This window comes from Eleginops maclovinus, chromosome 11 (assembly GCF_036324505.1).
Source record: "Eleginops maclovinus isolate JMC-PN-2008 ecotype Puerto Natales chromosome 11, JC_Emac_rtc_rv5, whole genome shotgun sequence".
NCBI lineage: Eukaryota > Metazoa > Chordata > Actinopteri > Perciformes > Eleginopidae > Eleginops > Eleginops maclovinus.
Genome location: NC_086359.1, coordinates 21,575,982 through 21,598,622, shown reverse-complemented (window position 1 = coordinate 21,598,622; position 22,641 = coordinate 21,575,982). Strand labels below are relative to the sequence as shown.

Below are 22,641 nucleotides of genomic sequence, written 5' to 3'. Positions count from 1 at the left end.
TTCACTTGCAGTGTTTTTATGAGAAAAAGATGTTAATTCATACTTTCATCTTTTACACACACACTTTAAGCTGTTTTATTGCAACACTAAGGATCTTTTACTGCCACTGAAGCTAACATGAGACCACATGCTAGTGTAGTGTAACTTCATAGAGCCGACCTTGAAGAAGGTAAACAGAAGTAAATCCCAGCGCAACATCACTCACCTCTTTCACCGAGCCAAGCCTTTTCTTGTTGCAGTTGTTGTTCTGTTGTGAGCCAGAAATAGCTGCTACCTTTTATCTCCCCACGGTAAAACTTTGCTTTTCAGACTTTACTCCCAAGGATGCTCTGTAAGGTCAAAGGGTTGAGGAGAAAGAGGCTTATGATCCACTGTGGCCCGTGACAAAGCTCAGGGGGTCTTTAGCTGGGTAGCATAAGGGTCAGTTGAGGATAGCTCATTAAAGTGTCTCCTTGTTTCAGGGTCTAATTCTGTCTCATGCTAACACTTATCATATCTGCCTAGAAGACTTTTAAAAACCCTTGCACAAATGGAATCCATTTACATGTCATGCAGGAACTAGGCTATTAACTAATTGCATTAATATCAGTCGTAATGTTTTTTAACCTCTGTATTATCTGTACTTTATGCGCCTTCCAGTTGAAATGTCAGACTTCCAAACTCCAAATGTTCCAGGCGCAAAACACTAATAAAAACTCACATTTCTGTTGCAAGTGAAGAGGGGGGGGAAATCATTAAGTACATTTACATACAGAAAAATATTTTTCTGTAAGTAAATAAATGCAAATATACTTAATGTTGCCATTTAGTCGATGGTTTACACTTTACAATGGGCACTGTCAGCCATGTATGTCACATAACAAGACCAGCAGTTTACAAGTACAAACTTGGTTAATAAGAAAATATCCATCGCAAGTTGTATTTGTCTGACCACCCGAGAAAAGACTGAAAGATATTATTTAATGAGAAAAACAAAGGAAGGGAAAGCCACAAATTCCCCACATTGACAAGTTGCGATGATTTATTTTCATCTCATTATTTAGTGAAGCCATGCTTGTTTGCAATGTTGATAAAGATGCCTCACTATGACTTCCACAAACTCTCATCAATGAAGTAACTTTCACTTCCCTTTCCACGACTGTCCCTTGTGTCCCCACCTACTTAACCTCTCTCTCTTTCTCTGTATATCTACCTTTCTCTCTCTCTCATTCGGTCTCTCAAGCGCCCCGGCAACCTTCTCAGAGGGATTGGTTGCCAGGAGACAGGATTCTCTCCCCATTGTATGCCGACAAAGGTGGAGGGGGTGGGCGGCGGGGTTACAATCAGCAGGACCGGAGAGAATCGTAGGCCTTGGGGGACTGGCACTCCACAATCATGGGTGTGTTTGAGAAGAGGAGGACAGGCAGGGAGGGGTGGGGGGTTGAGTGAGTGAGTGAATGGCAGTGGGGGTATTGGGTGGAGCACGCTGACACCCTAAATTCCTCTTGTTCATTCCCAGCGTCCCAGTAACCACGCTGGGATGTGCTGTGTCAGACAGTGTGGGGGAGACTGGAGGGAAAGAGACCATGCCATGAATTGTTATTAAGACGGACCTTTTAATTAGCCAGTTTGCCCTCCCCCCACTGCTCGGCTTTCTCAGTACTAAGTTGACATACACAGACACTTACAGTGCCACACATTCTTACTACAGCAGACACTGAGCTCAAGGAAGTTGTGTATGTGTCTGCTGTCCATGCTCGACTGCATTTACCAACAGTCTATTTCTCATTGTTTTCCTTGGACTGTAATGATGGTCTCTTATCAGTCGATTATATTACCTTGAAGCAAGAAGGCCAGTTTACTTCAGCTGTGGTGCCATTACTCCAAATACAGACTGACAGTCACCCTATATAAGCCAGTAATTATATGGAGCATCTTTGAGGTCAGTAAGATCATTTCTGTTCCTAGTCACACAGTTACTGACTAACACTGTGAGCTGACTTTTACAGGTTACAGGGTTATTGTTGTTGTTGGCCCATGACAAGCTAGGGGCAGGTTCCCCATCAACAAAATGAGCGTACAATACCTGCACCTAATAAGAACCAGTGCTTTGCCATCTAGATGAAACAAGTACAAGTGCAGTGAATCAAAATAAATGTGTTTTAATAAATAAAGAGGTGTTGCGGGTAAGGTTAGTTTTGATTTAGGGCTATTATTTTTATTGGTCATGAAGAAATAGCTGAATATTAAAGGCCCTAGAACCAATTATTGAATCATCTTTTTGCTTTGAGTAATGGGGTCCTGTGAGAACAACCTTCCTATTCTCTTATTCCTAATGCGACACCTTGTTTTGGTGGCAGCCAAGTGGGCTTACCTGGTCGCATAATCTTCATCAGGACTAATTTCTCTTCCTGTGTCCTGCTTACAGACCAAATTTTAGTGACATTTAATTCATTAAAAAAAGGTATTACTAAGCTTCTCTCTCAGTTGTAGTGATTAGTATTTGATGGGCAAAATGCCATCTGTGCCCTTGTACACACAAAGTGTAAAAAATGTGCCCCCTTTTTTTAGAACCTTTTTTGTATAGTTGGATGTTTTTACTCAACTTATTTGTAACAAACCTTAAATATTTCTCTACTAAATATAATAAGCTTAATAGGCAACAGTCATAGTTTAAGTCAAATATGCACAGGATTTGTATATTAACAGTTTTACTTAAAAAAAACTCTAATCTACGAGATTAGGACCAAACCAGTGAATAGAGCAAAAAGGGCAAAAAACAAAATATCTCTTCAGAAAATAAGCAAAACTGTTCAAATTTGGCAGAACAAGTTTAGAACTGGAGGACTCATCGCTCAATAAAAATAGGTGTTTATTTTCATGACCTTGTATATCTGCCTGCCTTGCTTTAATTTCAGATTAACTACGGCTTTAAATAATAAAGTTACGCTATCATATCATTTGCATTTACAACAGTTCCTCTCCACAATTTTAAATGAGCAGTAGCTGGATTAAACAGGGTGATAAATTCCTTTCTATGTAGAATTAACATTTAAGGTTCCACTCATGAAGTTTTTGTATATTTGCCTTGACTCTGCTGTCACCTGAACCACTACACTGGCAGGTGTATAATCTGTTTGCCAGTGGAAGGGATGATCTCCTGAAATGGCACTTTTTCCCATTTGAGTAGCGCTGAATAGAAGAGGCCTCTGGCTGAACTGTAATTCAAACAAATACCTTCTAAGGCCTCAGAGGTCTGTCATTGATTTAACTGCTACATCAAACACTATCCTTTATTGCCCGTCAGAGAAACCAGGCTCTCTGTTCCAGCTGAATACTTTCTGTTTCCCACAGAATGCAATTTTCTCCCCTTTCTAAGAAACATTGAGAGATGCCTCAGTCCTATGTAGGGGCTTGATGAATTGACACAACTTTCCATCATGCAGATGCCATGCTGTGTATCCGCCTTGACAGTGATAGACACATATCTCAGTTCTCTCTATATCGCTCCCTGTTTTTTCTTTTGCTTCTGCTGAAGGCGATGGATCACTCCCATCAATGGCGTCTGTCAAAAGCTGTGGGCTGAAACGACCAGCTGCAACACCGACAGATAGGGAATACAACTATGCTAGAGCTTTGCAACCACACCAAGTGCTTACAGGCTTCAACAATGGTGGGTGTGACTGCGACTGTCACTCTCTATATGTGCCTAAGCCTGTGTGGTGTATTTTCATACAGTCGATGCCCCAGCCCAGAGGTAAAAGAAGTTTGGGGCTAGATAAGCTGATGGACATTTGATGCGGCATGGACCTCAACCTGTTGCTCACACCCTCCTTACCCTATGGGGCCACGACCTAGAAAACTCAGCTAGCAACTTCCTCTTTGTTGTGGAGCTCCATATTGTCACCTTGACCTCTCATACTGTTTGTAGATTTGAATGAGAGCAGTTAGCTGGGTTGGAAATCAGTATGTGAAGGCTAATTAAAAGCCTAAGTACAAATGATCTTCCCTACAACACCACATTCCCAACACTCTTAGATCTTTTTGTGGTTGTGTAGATGCATGTACTCCTGTTTGTTTGTTTGTTTGAGGTAAATAATAAAACTTACCAGGAAGGAAAAAAGAGGTTAACAAAGTGTTTTACAGTTCCTGGTTTTGGATACAGTTCCACCAATTATCTTTGAGTCGGCTACATCTGTCAGTTTCTGTAAAAGCAGTGTAATGAGATGCAGATGAAGCTCAGAAAACAGTCCGTTTAAGATGGCGTGAACATTTCTCTTATCCAAAGAAACATTTTAGTTACACATGTTTGGTGTCATTTGTAGGACGTGATAAGTATTTGTAACACACATTTCTTTTTGGCAGCAACATATTGTGTTGATTTCATATATATAGTTATATATGTTTTTAAGCTGTGCTCCCCCCACTCGCTGACTGGAAGGTGGCAGGCTGTCAGAAGGATTTTAATGAGTCGAGGCAGCATGTGACAACTCCATTCTCTATGGACTGTGTTCCATGCTGCGGCTTAAATCTCTTATTGAATAGAGAATCTTAACCCAGTTCATGTCACCAGGAAATTATGTTTATTCGTTCTAAGAATAAATGCTTGAGTCTGCTCCAGTTTGGTGATGGGTTACAGTTTAAATGTTCTTTAATCATTATTATCTCCCTTGCTATGGCTCAGCTGTGTTCTGTTTAAGAGTTACTTCTCACATGAGTTGTAGCCATATTTATTTAATGAGTGACACATTCCCAGTATCAAAAGATTTCACTGCTGACTGAAAAGGTTTTTGTAAAGCAAGTCACCACTAACAATCAGATTTTGTAGAATTCTATGAAAAAATGACCCTACTTCTCATTTGATCAGTAAACATTTTCTGACTGAATTTATGGTTTTAATTGTTGGTTAAAAATCATCTTAAATACTGCATGATGTTCATTTTATAAATGATGGTTATAACATTTCAAGTAAAATAGATGATAACACTGGGTATGCTTGAGGGTGTTGATACATTGTGTTTGACAATTCACTGCTCAATTTCATTTGATAAACAGTGTGAAAAAGCTCTGTTTGATCTTGCAATGCCAGCTGTTTTTATTGTTAAATCATGTTGCAGGCCATTGATTTTTATCTGTTTGTGTGTACAGGTTTGGCCTCTGGTCTGGAGATTACATCCACGGGGCCAACATCGATAGAGAAAGCCAGCGGTCAGAGTGTGAAGCTGAACTGCCAGTTCAGTCTGGCCCCTGAAGATTCTGGACCACTGGATATTGAATGGAGCTTACTCTCCTCTGACAACCAGAAAGAAGACAAAGTGGTACGTGTAGATGGTCTCCACGAACATTGAAAATAAAATGTTATTTCCAAGATGGCATATGAAAGTTAAGGTTGCGCTGAGATTAGGATTAGTTTGATACTGGCCCGAATCTGTAGATGGTATATCGGGGGCTATAGGCTACATTGAGGGTTGAGGAGCATCCATTATTTGCTGTGTGATAAGGTTTAAATAAAGACAAGCAGCAGTGTCAAGTTATGTGTCCTTGCTGAGATACAATACAGTTTGAGCAATATGTTTTCTTAGATGGCTAGTTCAAGTGAAGTAAAACTATACAAATATATAATGGCTTAGTTCATAAAGGACAAACGGTGTCGAGCCAATATACAGTTGGCCGTAGTAGGGCTGGGCGATATATCGATATGTTTTTAAATAAGATATGGAATTAGACCATATCGCATATATCGATATAGTTCAAAATTGCGCTGTAATACTTGCTTCAGGCAAGCCGTTGATCGGAACTCTCTGCACTGCTTCCCGTGCCCCGGCTCCGCCCCTCCTCTTTCATGCACAGAGGGGGAGGGGGAGGGACACTCCGGCACTCTTCAACAAACATGGAGAAGGCAACATCGTCTGCAGAGCGTACGGTGGAGAGCCCCTTGGTTGGTAAAAGAAAAAGCAGTAGCTCCATCATTTGGAGATGGTTCGGATACAAATTGTCAGACGAGCAACAAAACCAAGCTATATGTAGGGAGTGCCATAAGCACATTGCAGCCAGTGGTGGAAGCACTACGAATCTTTTTCATCACTTAAAAACGTGGCACAAAGTGCAATATGAAGAGTGTGTGAAACTGCGCGCTGCAGAAGCCACAGGCACAAGCCGTCCCCAACCCGACAAAGCTCCAGCCCCAAAACAAAGCTCACTGCAAGCTTCATTTTCCCGCTGTGTGCCGTATGAGAAGAAAAGCGACAAGTGGCGTGCAATAACAAAGCCAGTGTCCTTTCACATTGCCAAAGTCATGGTCCCTGTTGCAACAGTGGAACAGGTCGGGGTCAAAGAGCTAATTAAAAAGCTGGACCCGAGATACGAGCTTCCCAGTCGAAACTATTTTGCACGAGAAGCACTGCCGCAAATGTATAGTGAAGTCAGACAGAACGTTGCAGGCCGGCTCGCTAACGTCACCCATTTTGCGTTGACCAGCGATATGTGGTCAAGCAGGACGTGTGAGCCTTATATGAGCGTGACAGTTCACTTCATGCAAGACTGGGAGATGAAAACAGCTTGTCTCCAAACAAGGCTCATTTTATTTAAGATATTTTATTTATTTAAATGTGCACCTTACGGAGCTTTGTCATACAGTGTTTATGTTTAGATTTTATAGTGAGTTTTCAATGAAACTACTCGTATTTGGCTTTGACTTTGACTGAGCATTTCATTTCACAGCTCTCACTTTGCGGAAAAAATATCGGGATATATATCGTATATCGATATTCAACCTAAATATATCGGGATATGACTTTTGGTCCATATCGCCCAGCCCTAGGCCGTAGCCTGTTTGTTCTTGCCTTTTGCTAGGCAGCTGATTGGATCTTTTCCTAGCTGAAATACTGTATGCAGCTTTAGAAATATTTCCTCCTAAAAAACAGAAACCAGTGTTTATTTTTTTTCATTTAAAGACTGGCACTCCACAATCATGGGTGAAACAACACAAGACTTTAAAAGTCTTGTGTTGTTTCACACTAACCCTGCTGTGGTTTGGTATGTTGTGCAGGAGGCTCTGTATCCAGTAAACACATGTAATTTGAACCACATGCACTACTATTGAGCATGTGTTGTCTGCGGTGTTCTCACAGATGCATACTAGGAGCAATGGGAGGTTTCTTTATCCCAGGCAGTGTCTTTCCTTCCTTTCCAGCATGGCCCTCGGCAATGGAAGGGAGGACTACACATCTCTGTCGGACCTCCACATGCCCTCAGGGCTTTCACAGCCATAGAGATGGATTCTTGCTCACGTTCCAGCAGTGTGATCCTCTCCCCTGGCTCACTACTCCCCCACCTCCCACCTGTCACAAAGCCTTCTCTTCCCTATTCTCCACTCTCATTTTTTGTGTTTTTTATGTTTTTTTTGGCTTGAATGTTAGAAATAGGTCATAGGCTCATCATTACATTTCCTTGTCTCTGTCATCCATCCACTATCATCACTGACAGGGTTTCTGTACCCCTGCTTCTGCTCTTGAGCTATTATCTGAGACTTCAATTACTCCCATCTATTTGTTCTTGACCTACTTAGTTTTTACTTTAAATCATTTACTAGAGCAATGGAGAAAAGGCAGGTGCCGTTAAACAGCATCACTGTTTTTTCATCTGGAAATATAATTGCCTTTCAGGAAGAGATATTGATTTCAGTGCTTTATACATTTTATTATTTTTTCAACAATTGTCTCAACAGTTGTACAGGGAATACATAATTCAGTGTTGGTCCCCAGTTGGGCCCCATCTCCCTAACGTGAATGCAGCTGTAGAAATATATAAAATATTACCTAACTGCATCTGGTTCCAGAGTTTATTTTCTTTATTACGTGCAGCATTCTTCTTTGCACTCCCATCAATGTTGCCAAACCTTTGCAGGAATTTAAGCGGGCCAGACATCTCTCTCTAAACGTATTTGTTCTCCTTGACCTGTCAGATTTTGCTCGCTATATTCACACACGCTAAATATGATGTTACACGCTCTTTAAACTCTTTGTAATTAGCAGCACGTTAGTTCCAAGGGTCTGCTTTAATATATGTGACAATGTTAAAAAGGATTATGAAGATCTGCAAGGACCTGCGCTACTAGGTCAGTCAAGGAGACAAGAATGAAGTCTAAACTTTATAGCCAGAGGCTCCCAGATGTTCAGAGACCATGGCGACCCTCTGCTCACATGGCTTGAGATTCAGGCTGCTCTTAAAGGAACAGCCACTATCAGATCAACCATTACAGCGGGAAGCTACTCAACAGGATCAGTAGATGCTTGTTTAACCTGAAGCCCAGGTTTTGCTAGCAGGTAGGTTGGTTGGTGTTCCTGGCCCTTAGCGCAAGAACTGAGTTTAAAATTCATGAACCACGTTTTCTTTTTTGCATTATTGCAATGAGAAGTAATGCCACAGCATTCAGTCCTGCATCCGGTGGGGAATGATGGCCTCCTTCATCTGACGTATCCCACATGTCATCAGGGTCCGGGTGGTGATGCGTAGTTAATGTGTTGCTTTGTTGGGCTTAAACGAGAGATGCCAGGCATGCCTACAGTAACAGTCATTAGCATTTGGCTCCCAGTGCTTGGCTACAGATTAACTGAAAGCAGGGTGTACCCTGAGTGCTCGCCACAACCACAATGAGGGAAACAATTATGAAAACTAAATCTGAATGGTTTGAATAGGAGCGGAATTTGCCCAGTGGAAAACATTGGAAATACATAGCTTTATCCTCCATCACACAAACTGTCTCCTTTGTCCTTGGGCGCAGCAGCAGATCCTTTTGTTTACTGGACTTATTGCGACAGGAAGTTGTTCATGTTGACAAAGTATCGAGCCATGACATAGTTTGGTGAAAGCATGTGGCAGCAGCACTTTGAGTCATCCTAGTTGAAAGCCTCGGTGGGAACACAGAGACACAAGGCTGCACTCCCCGGGCTTGCAGGTTGTTTAGAGTACACAGGTAACCCAGCTCTCTGCTTTGCCTCTCAAATGATCTGCCACTCTTCCTCTTTCTTGCGCGAGCATCACATGACCATGACCTCATTGGTACATGTGTCTGATGCATCTAAGCCTGTTACCTCTGCAGCATGATCCATCCGCTGAGAACGGCCAGGTGGTGATTGTATCATTGAATGTCCTACCTGTTATGAAAGGCATACACACAGACACACACAGTCCTCTCCAGCCCCCGTCAGCTTGTCTAGTCATTTGCCCTTTTCATTTTCATTCCCCGGGCTCTTTATGGGATTCTTTTTTTCATTGGATCATGATTCTCAAGGTTATTGTGCAGTTCAGATTTTTTTTAGCTAGAGGTGTGCATGTGTGTAAGCACTCCCATCTGCGTGCCTGTGAAGTGGTGGAGCTCAAGTGAGACTCCTTGTCTGGCTGAGCTTGGGGCAATTTAATTTCCTCTTCTCCGTGGTCTCATCTCGCATATTGCTGTTATTACTGCTGATGTTCTGATCCCCCGAGAAGTTTGAAGGATAGGTTTCCCTCCCCGGAGAGCCAGGTGGAATTTTAACTACATTACCTGTTTACATGGCTAATATGGACAAGATTAACATGGCGGCCATTGTGAGCACTCTTGCCCTCGAGCTAGGGGGAACTAGGCTTCAAGTAGGAAATGTTGCAGAGAGGCAACTTGCTGTAATCACACAGAAAAAACATCTTTCCCTTTTTTGTTTTGCTCCGCTCGTGCTCCCTTTTAAATGTTCTGCCTCCTCTGATGGGTTCATTATTCTTCCTCTCCTCCTGCCATGTTTAGTTTCTCCTCTCTGCTCCGCTCCACCCTGGGGTATTGCTGCTGTGCGTATGCCTGGCATTGATCATGGCACAGAAAAGCCTGTTGATGACTGTCTCCATGGAAATGTGGAAGAATATGCCAGTGTCTATGAAGGAGAATGAGATCTGTTTTCAATGTCGTTTGCTTTTCTTTTACCCTCCATGTTCTCTTCCTTGTGTTTTTGTTTTTTCCCCTCCTCCATCATCCGAGCTACCAGCTAGGAGGATTCTCTTTGGCTCCACCTGGCCTTTATTTCTAGGCATTTCCTTGCTGATCTTAATACCCAGACTGTGAGTGGGGGGTGGGGGGGTGTACGTGTGTGTGTGTGTGTGTGTACGGAATTAGGGGCTACTGCTCTTTGTTGACACAGCAGGTGTTGATTTGGCTCCACAGTGGTTACTTTGTTCCACTTTCATTCTTGTTAGCACAGAAAGGGCAGAGCAGCACATATTGCCAGGCCGAAGGGCACTGTGGAGATGAAGGGAAGGGGCTTTCTCTCTTAAATACATTTTGACTGGTTCAGTGAGCAAGGCCTTAACTTTCAGGAAGCACAAGACTGCTCCAAGGCCTTTGTTTTATATTTGTCTAGAATGTGTTTTCATGCACAGGTACAGCTGTACATCACTTTTAAGTATGTTAAGTCTTTTCCTGCTCTCGTCTTCATTCCAGGTGATCTTGTACTCCGGTGACCGTGCCTACGAAGACTACTATGCCCAAATGAAGGGTCGAGTTCACTTCAACTCAGCCGACCCCAAGAACGGCGATGCCTCCATCAACCTGACAGGGTTAAAGTCGTCCGACTCGGGAACCTACCAGTGTAAGGTGAAAAAGGCTCCGGGTATCCGCAGCCGGAAGATGCTGCTGATTGTCATGGGTGAGTGGAACCAACCTCTCCGCACACTCTGGTGTTAGGCTGCCAGTCTTAGTTTCTAACAGGGTGAACTCTTTCTCTCTACACAGAGGAAATGCAACAAATCACATGGCCTTTGCCCTCCTTTGCTGTTTTGATGTAATCCCTTCTAAAATGTGCATGCCCTTCCTGTAGGCTGTAGAGCATCGCAGCCTTTGTGATGCACTTCTGTATTTATCCTAGATGTTCTGTAATTATGTCTAACATGATAATCCTGATTAATCTTTGCACTATATGCTGCGGACATGATTTATAATTAATTCCTGTATTTCTATTTAGTCTTAGTCTCGATTATTGCAGTTAGTGTATTGCTTTTTTATATAATAAAAGCTCCCTTTTCAATTTAATGAAATGCTGTATTGTTGTGAGCTTGAACATATAACATTCGTTCATGATATTAAATGTGAAAACAAATATTGTTTTCAGAGCTGATTACATATTTATTTTTCATTTGGAAATGGTAACAGTACAGGAAAAGGTAATAAAACAAATGATCCTGAAAATCACAAATTATTTTCAAAGTGTACTACGTTATCCCGTCTTTTCAAAAATGGGAACAAACCTCAGAAGTGGAGTCTATGCAGTCAGCTGTCTTTTTATTGCACAGGGTGAGATGGGTGACACATCCCAGTTGTGTAAGTCGGATGATTCACTCCTTAGGCAAACACGCTCGCACACAGTGGCCTTGCTGGTCGGTCAACTGACTAAATGATGTCGAAAGTGAATCGCCTCCCGAAACCAGCCTGCTATTTGCATATGGGAAAAACAAACCCACATGCGCTGCACCAGTCTGTGTTGTGGCATAAGCTGCATATGGTGCTGTTATCGCAGCGCTCTTATCAGAATAGTTTCTGCTTTCCAAAGATAGGCCTGGCTTCAGAGAATGGCTGCTGATATTGTTGACAGTACTGCACAAATTAGCTCAAGCAGAAAGACGAGCAACTTGAAAACAAACCGGCTTCTTTTAAGTTGTTTTGTGGCTCTACTAAGCACTTCTCTAATAGCAGAGATGAATGGCCACAGATAATCTGACATTTAAGTGTGACTGCAGCTGACACAGGAAGTACTGGTAAGCCTTTGGGGAGGCTATTTCACATAAAAATTGATCCAACCAGAAGCAAGTTCAATAGGAGTTGCTGCTTAAGTCTTCGCTGATTCACACTTATGCTCGGAGATTTGCTTTGACAGCTTCTCCTCCCTACAGCCGTTCCTCATTCCTCACTGCTGAGAGAGGTTAGCAAACTGCTGATTTTTAAATCCCATCCAAAAAGAAAATAGACTGCAAGTATCATCAGTTGCAATGCAATACCATGCACAAGCAGTTATAAACTATATGTTATATGCATTGTTGATACATTTGTATTTGTATTTGCATTTTGTTTATTACTTTGCTTGCAGTTCCTGCAGACATAATGTTTGTGGTTTATTGAATTCCTTAACCCTGAATAATTTGTCGATCAATTCCAAGAGCATCAGCTAAGGGACTTAAATGCATATCCCACTTTCATAATGGTTTTATGCTAACAGCCATAGCGTGTATGTGTGTGCATGAGAGAGAGAGATAGCTCGAGGCTACACAAGCTGACAGCCTTCTAGCTATTGACCCAAGGGGCAGGGGTGTTTTTAGCAGAGAAACATTGACAAGGAGAGGGAAGGACATCTTGCCTGCTCTGCATTTTACCTTCAGGTCGATCTTGTCACAAGGTGGACGGTCCGGAGACGTGCGTGCATACGTGTGCACAAGCATAAACACACCTTACTTTATACACTGCTTGTTGCTGTGGCTTGTCAGAAATACGAGCGTATGCAAACATGCTGACACCTGCATAGCATTTGGTGTCCAGGTACTACGCAGTGGGTAGCATCCCTTGTTGTGTATTCTCCTCTGGTTGCCCCGGGACATTGAAGTTAACATGAGGAGAGTACCCACCTGCAGCCCCGCGCTGCACGTCAGCAACTCTCAACTCCTTCAAACTGATTTCCACCAGACCTAACAGTAGGTCGAGCGATATGGCTTATAAATATTTCTTTCTATTTTCTAGATATTAAGCTATTTACGATATGCATCTTGATATTTTCTTTTAAATAACCAAACCGTTTTATATCTTTAATGCGTATGATCATACCAGCATGATCTTTCTAGAAAACTGCAGTGGTGCACTGGCAATTTGGTAATATTTAGTGTTGAAATTTCATACACATCTGGCAAATAATTTTTCCAGGCATTATTTAAATCATTATTTTTTATGGATTGTGAAACTTGAGAGACTTTTTGCTTGTTAAAGCCACTTTTATTCTGAAGGCAATTTCTTGTGTTTTCGTGATTCCTAGTATACAGTATACAAGCAAAACAATGTATATAATATAACCAAACATCAAGTGGAGTTGGCAACTTCCATTACCATTCCTGATCTCAATATGAAAGAAAAATTGGTTTGGCACTTCACTTCAGGGTTTTGAAAAAGCGAGTGCAATTCCAACGGTTTAAATGACATGACAGTTCATATTTATACTCAATGTTCATGTGCTACAACCCACATACAACATGCCGCAATACAGCGATTATAATCAATATATTGCTCACCCCTAACCCCACCATGCACTCAGCAGCCAATCCTAGAGCTCTGCATGCTTGATGTTCAGGCATTCCTCATCGCATTCAGTATCTCGCTGTAAAGCTCAAAAGCCAATCTCTTTAATTCGTTCTGCCTGGTTTTTAGTACGCACTAGTCGCTTATACTTCGCTTTACCATTCAACTCTCAATTGTCAGTTGTGTGCCTCGTCTTGACTGCAATGAATGCCACAATCTAGCATTCCCTTTTGTGCTTATCTCTTCCACAAGATAGCCTTGTGCAACTCATAAATCTGAATTCATTGTTCGTATAACAGAGCCAGGTTAGCTGTATCGCTCTGGCCTTTATTTCTCTGTGCTCCTCCAGCCTCCGTCACCTTCTTCGTTGACCTCATCTTTCAAACAAATAAATCTGCTCATCGGACAGCAGTCCTAATAAGAGAAGCTGGTGTGTTACAGTCCTCTGACGCGTTGAGTCGAGTTGACTTTCACCTTTTAAAAGATGCATTCAAAATGTCATAGCTCTCTTGACATTTTGTGTGTGTGTGTGTGTGTGTGTGTGTGTGTGTGTGTGTGTGTGTGTGTGTGTGTGTGTGTGTGTGTGTGTGTGTGTGTGTGTGTGTGTGTGTGTGTGTGTGTGTGTGTGTGTGTGTGTGTGTGTGTGTGTGTGTGTGTGTGTGTGTGTGTGTGTGTGTGTGTGTGTGTGTGTGTGTGTGTGTGTGTGTGTGTGTGTGTGTGTGTGTGTGTGTGCGCGCCACGGTAGCAGCAACAAGCATGCCCTCGAGTTAGGAGCTGGATAGCCTTGGCCCCCATCACTCCACCATCTGTCCGTCAACGCTCGCCTAATTTTTGTTCTCTCCAGCTCTCTGTTTTGCCCCCTCCGCCGTGACCCCCTGTGTGTTTATTAGATTAGTAAGAGCGCAGAGTGCTGTCAGTCTGCTGTTAATCCTCACGTTTATACCTGCTAAACTCCAACCCCCCCCCACATGACACCTGGTTCAGATGTAGAGATCCCCACATCAGGGTTCTGTTGTTACACGACCATCCCCACCCTGATGTCAGCCTTCTGTCAGTGAACACAGACTTGGATTGTGGCCTGAGAAACATTTCCTCTCATAGTCCCTTTCTCCTTTTCTCCCCCTCCCCCTTTCTCGGCTGGCTGACTGCATGTCTGGGTTTCATTGGAGTCGTCCTGCTTTTAATTTGAAACGCTGTTTGTTTTTGAATCCCCCATCTCATCTCCTGCCAGCGCTCTGACTGGCCAAGGAGTGTTTGCACACGTTTGGCTTCAAGAGAGAAAGCTTTGCCTCCATCCTAAACCCTGAAGGCTACATGCACGTGTGTTTGTGTGTCCAATGGCACGCGGCTCCCTCTCATGATTATCCTGAGTGACAGCTCCTGTAATGACAGCAGCTGTATCAATTACTCTGATTATGGCTCTCATTATGATAATGATTGCTACTTTGAGCAAGGGAGGAAATGAACTTTAGGTATACACAAAACCCATGCGCAACAAAAAAACACAGTTGTACTCTGGAGGACAGTTTCTAATGCGGCCACCTAGTTGTGGTTGTTGTTATTATTATTATTATTATTATTATTATTATTATTATTATTATTATTCACATCTCTCAACCATTCCATTCCTCTCCACAGTGAAGCCTTCCAAGCCCAGGTGCTACACTGAAGGCCCCACAGAGGAAGGCAAAGACATCGTGCTGAGGTGCATATCCAAAGAGGGCACCAACCCCCTGCAATACAGCTGGGAGAAGACCAGCGGCCACAAGCTGCTGCCCAGCTCTGCCGTGATGGGTAAGCTCTACCAGACAAGTGGAAAATCACATTCACACACAGATCCTCTGTGGTCTTCTATTCATTGATGTGTTCTTTGCCCTCACTACAGATCCAGTGGGAGGCACCGTTAATGTGAGGAACGCATCTGCCAGCGCATCTGGCTCCTACCACTGCGTTGCCAGCAACCGTGTTGGCTCTGAGGAATGCACCCTGTACCTCAACGTGACACCTCGTGAGTGCCCGACTAACCTCACCTTGATGCCCTTTCACATTTAGACCTGTTGTTCTGCTGTCGGATGGTCAGCTAGATAATGGTAGATGGATGGTAAATGGACTTGTACTTATATAGCGCTTGATCCAGTCTTTTCGACCCCTCAAAGCCCTTTACATACTGTACAAACATCACACCCGTTCATACAGAGCAGTACACTTTTGCTCCAGGAACTACCTTTCACACACATTCATACACTGCTGGCCATGCCATCGGGAGCAAATCGGGGTTAAGAATCGACATGTTAACTGCTCGGGCTGCGATGGAAGACGGTTGAAAGACAACCGCACTACCTCGCCGCCACAGTCGCCCGTCGCTATTGTGCTTGCTGAACTCAAAAAGCTGCACAAATGTATCATCAGAATGCTTTAATGGGTATAATGTTTACCGTCTTTCATGCTAGTATTTGCTGCCTGAAAACACAAACTACAGCTGAGCCTAGTGGTACTGCTGGTATTTGGTATGAAGTATTGTATCAAGAGTCTTGATTTATCCAAAAGTAAAAAACCTAATAATATCTATTATTAAATAAAAATGTTATATTTAATCATTTTTATGGGAAAAAAAACCTGGACAATTCTCAAAATTGAAATGCGGTACCATCAAATTCATTAATTGACTAATCCTTGTAGCCCTAGTTGCGATATTTAAGTCTGGACTCATGTTATTACCCTGAAGCCATGCCACTAGCATGGCTAGAAATGTACACCTCTCTCTTCCTGTGACTGTTCCAGTGGTACACTTATCAGCACGTGTACAGCCTAAGCTCAACTGTGTTCAATATTTGCTCACCCACAAACAGTCACTACAGTAAAATCCTACTGCTGTTCCCTCATTAGGCTAAGAATAGTTGCTAGATGTGTAAACCACCCAAATACATGATCAAAGAAGCACTTCGTTTTCGGAGATAATCCAGCAGTATTTGAATTATTTCGTAGGAAGCAGGAAGTCATTGCTACTCTAATGACATTTAGCAAACCTAAACCCTTTCCTTCCTTGTCATCCAGCCCCCAACACTCCAGGCATCATCGCAGGGGCCATTATAGCCGTCCTCCTGCTCCTCATCACCATCGCCATCATCCTGTTCTGCTGCTGCCGTGCCCGTCACAGGAAAAAGTACGAGAAGGAGATCTGCAATGAGATAAGGTACATAACATCATGACTCCCCTCAAGGATACCTGAAGCTCCATTTTGATGGAATGACGTTTTCTAACACTGTGGAGACTTTGTTGTATAAGAAATGTCTTTGGTTGCTTTAATTCTGGATCAAATGCAAGCCTAAAAAAGACCATTGGGAACATACACAATCTATCGTTTCAGCTTTTACAGCGCAAAGTTGTAAATAGAACAAGTCTCTTTTTATATTGCATTCTAATTGCACTAGGTTAATGAAAAACACATTTGGGTGAACATTTTTATGATCGCAAAATATATTGGAAGAGAGAAAATCCAATATATATCTGAATTTCCACTAGTGCAGCCCAAGTTACTAGTGATTATCAGCTAGTGTGACCTGTTGTCAACTTGAACCAAACACACACACACACACACACACACACACACACACACACACACACACACACACACACACACACACACACACACACACACACACACACACACACACACACACACACACACCCTGGCACTAATGCAAACACAACAACACGTCTCCAACAGCCATGAAAATGTTTCTCTCCATCAGCGTTTTCCTTTTTTTTTACCCCTCCTCAAATAAACAGCTGTGGTAATCAGTTTGAAAGCTTTGTTTGCTCTGTGGATCCAGTGTAATGTCTGCTGCTGGCTAACCCCCGCCCTCCCTCCAGAGCCACCTAGCCCCCCCCAATCCAACTGTCCATCCAGCCCATGGGCTCAGCTCAACCCCCAGGCTTACTATCACTCTGCTACGGACTGAATCTGTCTGAGACCACAATGTGACACTGGCGCTGTAGGACAAAGAGGATTAGACCACTGGTTCTGTCTCGCACGCACACACACACACACACACACACACACACACACACACACACACACACACACACACACACACACACACACACACACACACACACACACACACACACACACACACACACTGAAACACCACCACATGAAGCTATGGACTAAACAAGCTCCAGCCCTTCAGGCTCAGTTTGATTGAGCATTTAACTGGATTATTGCTGCTTATTAGTTGTTAATGTGGTGGCAGAGGGAGACTAGGGCATCGCTGTGCTGGGTTGTTCAACTCTGTGTCTGCAGGCTATTACAGTCAGTGCACACCGCCCCAGCCAATCATAGGCCGTCTCCAATGATTTATCCCCCTTTTATCGAGTCAAATTATGTTTCGCTCTTGAAATGACTCATGCTGACTCCTATAGTATTCATTGTTTTCCTCCAGAAATCACACACCTTTATTCATGTGCATCATCAAACTTCCTTTGGTTTAAAGCACCTTAGAGAATCATTTTTCATAATCACTTTCTCTAAATGGCTAGGGCTCCATGAGGAATATCGGGGATGCAATGGAAATGCAGTTCTTGGCACAGGCTGTCTTTACCATGTCATGTAGATACAAACAACACGTTTAACCATATACTGTATAAGCAAACAGTCCATTCATTAAAAAATACTACATGACTCTGCACTAAATCGCTTTTAGCCCTGCTGGTCAGATGTATTGCGTCGTAAACAAAAATATTGTTGTTGTTATGTTGATGTTACGTTGTCTAAATGCTGTCTTGTTTCCTTTCAGAGAGGACGTGCCGCCTCCTAAGAGTCGGGTTTCAACGGCGCGCAGCTTCACCGTGGGCAGCCAGCGCTCCTCCCTGGGCTCCATGTCGCCCTCCAACCTGCACGAGTACGCCCTGAAGCCCCAGTACGACAAGATCCCATCAGAGGAGTATGAGAGGCCTCCCAGCACGGTCCCTCTGCCCCCACCCACTGCTACCAGGATGGCGGGTCCCAACCTCAGCCGCATGGGGGGCGTCGCCGTCATGATCCCTGCTCAGAACAGGGACGGCTCTATTGTGTAGCATGTCCACTTGTCCTGGGGGGGCCATGTGAGGAGGGTGTTGGGGAGGGAGTGGGATATAGCCAATGAAGATGGCGCTAGCGTTGGGGTGGACTGACTCGCCTGACTTTAGCTCAACATTGATTACAAACGGGAGTGTATCTTCTTATGAAGACCTGGCTCTGCTGTGGTGCTGAAGAGAGAACATAGAGATTTACTGGAATCACGACAGAGCACATTAACTTTTTATCAAATAGAAATGCATTAAAAAAACAAACTTTTATGAATTGTACTTCCTTGACTTTCTCACTGAAACATGAATTAGTGTGGATTTTAAAGCAAAATGGTCAATATACAAATGATATTGTACATAAGTGAATGCATGTTTTTTTTTTTATATATATATATAGATGGCCATTGCTGTAGAGGTACTTAATGTTGAAATCAGATTGAGGCCCCTAATTGGCCCCGAGCTGTATGCATGCACGTATGTATATAACTGCAGCTGTATGTGTGTGAATATATGTGTATGTTTCTGAATGGGAAATGTATTGTTCATTTATCGTCTTTTTAATAACTCCATTACAGAATTTTTTTGACATTTTTAATTCCATTGGTAGAGAGGAATGTTGACCTTTTTAGAGAAATTGAAGGATGAATTTTTAGAAGAAAGAAAAGTGTATGTAGGACAGCCATTTTCTGTTAAACAGTTTGCTGTTTTGAATTGTCCAGTGTGGTGGGGAGGGGCAGAACTCAAAAGGATTGGCTGATGGTGAGGGGTAGGTACCACCCCATCTTGTGATTGGGTGGATTTTTGCCTCTTGACAAAGCTTAACAACAAAAGAGCGCCATCCCTCCTCCTGAGATCTTAGAGGAGGTAGTGTATAGAGGCAGCTGGACAACAGGCTTCACCGAGCAATCTGCTCTGATTGTGTTTGACTGTCAACAGGCCCCTAACCCCTGCCACCAGCGCAACATGTAGCCCTCTCCACACACAAACAGAAGAGCATCAGGTCTTAATTAATTATCTTCATTATCAGCCCCTCCCCCAGATGTCCAGCATATGCAATTCTCATTTGCAGTTGCATTACAAGGAGCCGATATATCTGGATTAACCTTCTCTCTGTGGTCAATGTGAAACCTTTCAAGGCTTCTGTAGCATTAATTGGACTTTATAATGAAGGAAGTGAAGCCTGCCGACATGAAGAAAGTGCCCACAAAGAGGAACAAATGAGAAAAGCCTTAGAATGCTGGATATTACTGCTCTGCATTCACTTTACAACCACTGTGGTTTGAATTCATTGTGCAGTTCAGCGGCGGATAATAGAAATGCTCGTTCAGTCCGTCAGTCAGTGCAAGTTGCCATAGCTCATTGCAGTTATTCCACTCTCAACCATGCCCCTTCTTCCATCGTTTGCTAACATATTTTGGAAGCCTAACATCTCAACTTGTCTGCGATTGTGAAAAAAAACAGTATGAGTACTTGTATGGGGCAATCTGTGTTTTAACTTTTTTAATTGCCTTGTTTTATTCTTTATTGCAGCCTTACACACCTCCCTCAGTTCCGCTCTGCTCAGCCATAACAGCTGGATTCAGATAACTTCTATTGTGCCTTGTTGCCCCAGTTGAGTTGTGCCGTAGCATGTCCGCCTATGCGTGTTGTGCTACGTTCAGAAGCATCATCCGAGTGGCGGCCACAGCCCACAGCCCCTAGAATAATATGATATTCAGCACACAATGAGCCTATTGATTGTTTCTGTTGCCTCCATTGGGTCAATTTTAGGATTTTCCACAATCCACCTATTGCTCACAAGTCCCCCATAGTGTTAAGCTTTGATTTTTAAATATAAACGTTACGTTTAGTTTTTTTAACTTTAAGTGCTTTTCAAAAACTAACATTATATATATCTATAAATACCCTGTTAGAGTTACCCCATCTAATCACAACACAGTTGAATGATATAAAAATGCTGTTGGTATGTATATGTGATACTCTGCCGTGCTGTGCTTGGCAAATCTATCTGAAACTGAAGAGAAGGGTCAGTGTGGGTCGTGACAGTACAGTATGAACGCTCCTTAGTATGATTGTGAATGAGTGCCCTGTATGTTTTTTGTGTATATTCTGGGATCTAAGGGGAGCTGACAGTTGTTGGAACATCTTGGCACCGGTATTTCCCGGCAGATTTGTTGTCACACCTACTTTTAACACCAAGGAAAGTGAGACATGGGCCTGCCCAGACAAAGAAGCTACATCTGTCAGTTTCTCTTTAACACTGATGTGTGTTTGATAGCAAGTGTATTGTTCATGAAGACGTTTGGTGTCAGGATGGGCCCCTGTAAAATTGTAGTTAGGCTTTACCTGCTGACAAACAACCGAGTTGTTAGGGCGATGGTCCCCTTACTGCCCCCCTATGTGCTCACAACTACTAACAATATAAACTGTGGCTTTGAAATCAGAGTGCTAATATTGTATGAAGATCTCCTTTGAGGTTTGCACACTGTGTGAAAACCATTTTTTTCTTTGTGTGTATTTTTTTTGTGCTGTATTTTTGAATAATAAAAGTCCTTGAAATTAAGACAGAATGGCCATCCATGTTTGTTTGTTTTTTTAAGCAGTAGCAGCTTTGTTGACTTGAGTGTGAATAAAACTCAATTTCCCTTCTCTCCAGCGGTGCGTGTTCTCCTGGGAGTCGGCTTCCTGCAGCTTTTTGACTGTGATTAATTTTAATAAGCCATTGAATTCCACCCCTCACACCAGGTGAGGTGACTTTCTAACCGCTTAATGATGTAATTAATCAATTAAGCCAACCTGCTGCCTCCAATGCCCGCCACTCAGCTTCAGAATAAACATGCAAAGGTTTTTGACAGCTTGCCTACCAGCACTGTGAATATCCTATACACTGTTTCAACAGAATTGCATTGCCAGGCAACTGCTTCATGACTACTTCCTGTCAGCTGATGTCAATCACATACACTGCAACAGGAAATAAACAGGGACACATTTAAATATTATTTTACAGTGTGCAACAGTCTATATATAGGCTATATATAGTTTATATACAGGATTCTTACTGACATGAACCCACTCTGCCACACTGTAATGTCCATGGCATCACAGTCATTTGTGTCAACATTTGCCTAGCTTTTTTTTTAATTACAGCCCATTACTCCTCTTAGTTAATGCAGTGGGTAATTACTGTCATTGCAAGCCAGCACTAATCAAAGTTGTGCAAAATTAGCCTTCTAATTAAGTTTGCTGAATGGTGGGAAATGCCTAGTTAATGACTGAGGGACAGATCATGCACATGTTGGTGTTCCATGTTCCTGTCGCCCTCCTCACTCTTTATACACTTAAATACATGCTGGTTATCTTGACATGTGGATAGATCGATTATCAGCCAATAGCTCCACTGTGTGCAGGCTGCTGACAGGTTGTCAATAAAAAGACTAAAGCACTTAGTGGCAGTGCTAAGCGGACGTCCATTGCTATAATTGGATGTCAGTAATAGATAGGGCCCCAGAGCATTGATCTGTGGCTAGTTTGAGTCCCTTGTGGATTTTAATGGCTCCACAGCAGCTCTGCACATCAGGGGTTCACTGCTGCCGGGTCTGTTCAGCTGCAGTGATACTACCTGCACAATCACAACCGCCTTACTAATGGATGTGGCTGGATATAATGGCACTGTTATGGCCCTGCATTCAAAACATTCATTAAAAGGATATTAGTGATATGTGCTACTTCCCGTGCGCAGATTAGATTTATGGACTAAAGGCTGTTCTCATTGAATTAATATACAATGAATCATACATCATCCCTCAGTGTCTTCCAGCCCAATATCCATTTGTGGTATTTTTTTTTTTACCTCATGTCCTCATTCACATAGCTGAAGGGAGAGAGTGTTGTGCTAAGCACCTGGGGATTTGTGCCTGCCTCCCACTTCCCCGGCTCTCTCCCTTCTGCCTGGGTAAGGTATTAATTGTTTGCACAGATCAAGGAGGTTGGTATGGCAAAAAAAAAGCTCATTGGTTCTCCAGAAGGGTTTCCTTGGCAACCTTATCTGGTTGTACACAGTCTAAGCCGGCTGCTAGCGGGATGATTTATCTTGTTAAGCGCTATTCGCTCCCTGCTAACAAAAGAGGCCTCTAAAAGCATGGGTCTCATGAAAGTCGCTCTCTTCCAGTATGACGTCTGCTGTCACAGACGTTAAGCTTTCTGCCATTTTTAGAAACCTCAGCCAGGTTGGGAGCGGGTTGCAGGGGGAATTCTGGGTAGGATAGAGGAAAATGCATATGCATGAAGGGCGGGCT

General features: G+C 42.9%; 1 protein-coding gene across 1 annotated transcript in view; it reads left to right on the top strand.

The window, feature by feature from the left end:
* Positions 1 to 20,909, top strand: part of cxadr (CXADR Ig-like cell adhesion molecule) — a 34,975-nt gene extending 14,066 nt beyond the window's left edge. Inside the window, exons 2-7 of the mRNA XM_063895421.1 lie at positions 5,128 to 5,297; positions 10,445 to 10,649; positions 14,915 to 15,070; positions 15,162 to 15,284; positions 16,331 to 16,469; positions 18,076 to 20,909. Coding sequence (XP_063751491.1) covers positions 5,128 to 5,297; positions 10,445 to 10,649; positions 14,915 to 15,070; positions 15,162 to 15,284; positions 16,331 to 16,469; positions 18,076 to 18,355 — 1,073 coding nt within the window. The 3' untranslated portion in view covers positions 18,356 to 20,909. The remainder of the gene's footprint in view (positions 1 to 5,127; positions 5,298 to 10,444; positions 10,650 to 14,914; positions 15,071 to 15,161; positions 15,285 to 16,330; positions 16,470 to 18,075) is intronic.
* Positions 20,910 to 22,641: the final 1,732 nt, after the last annotated feature.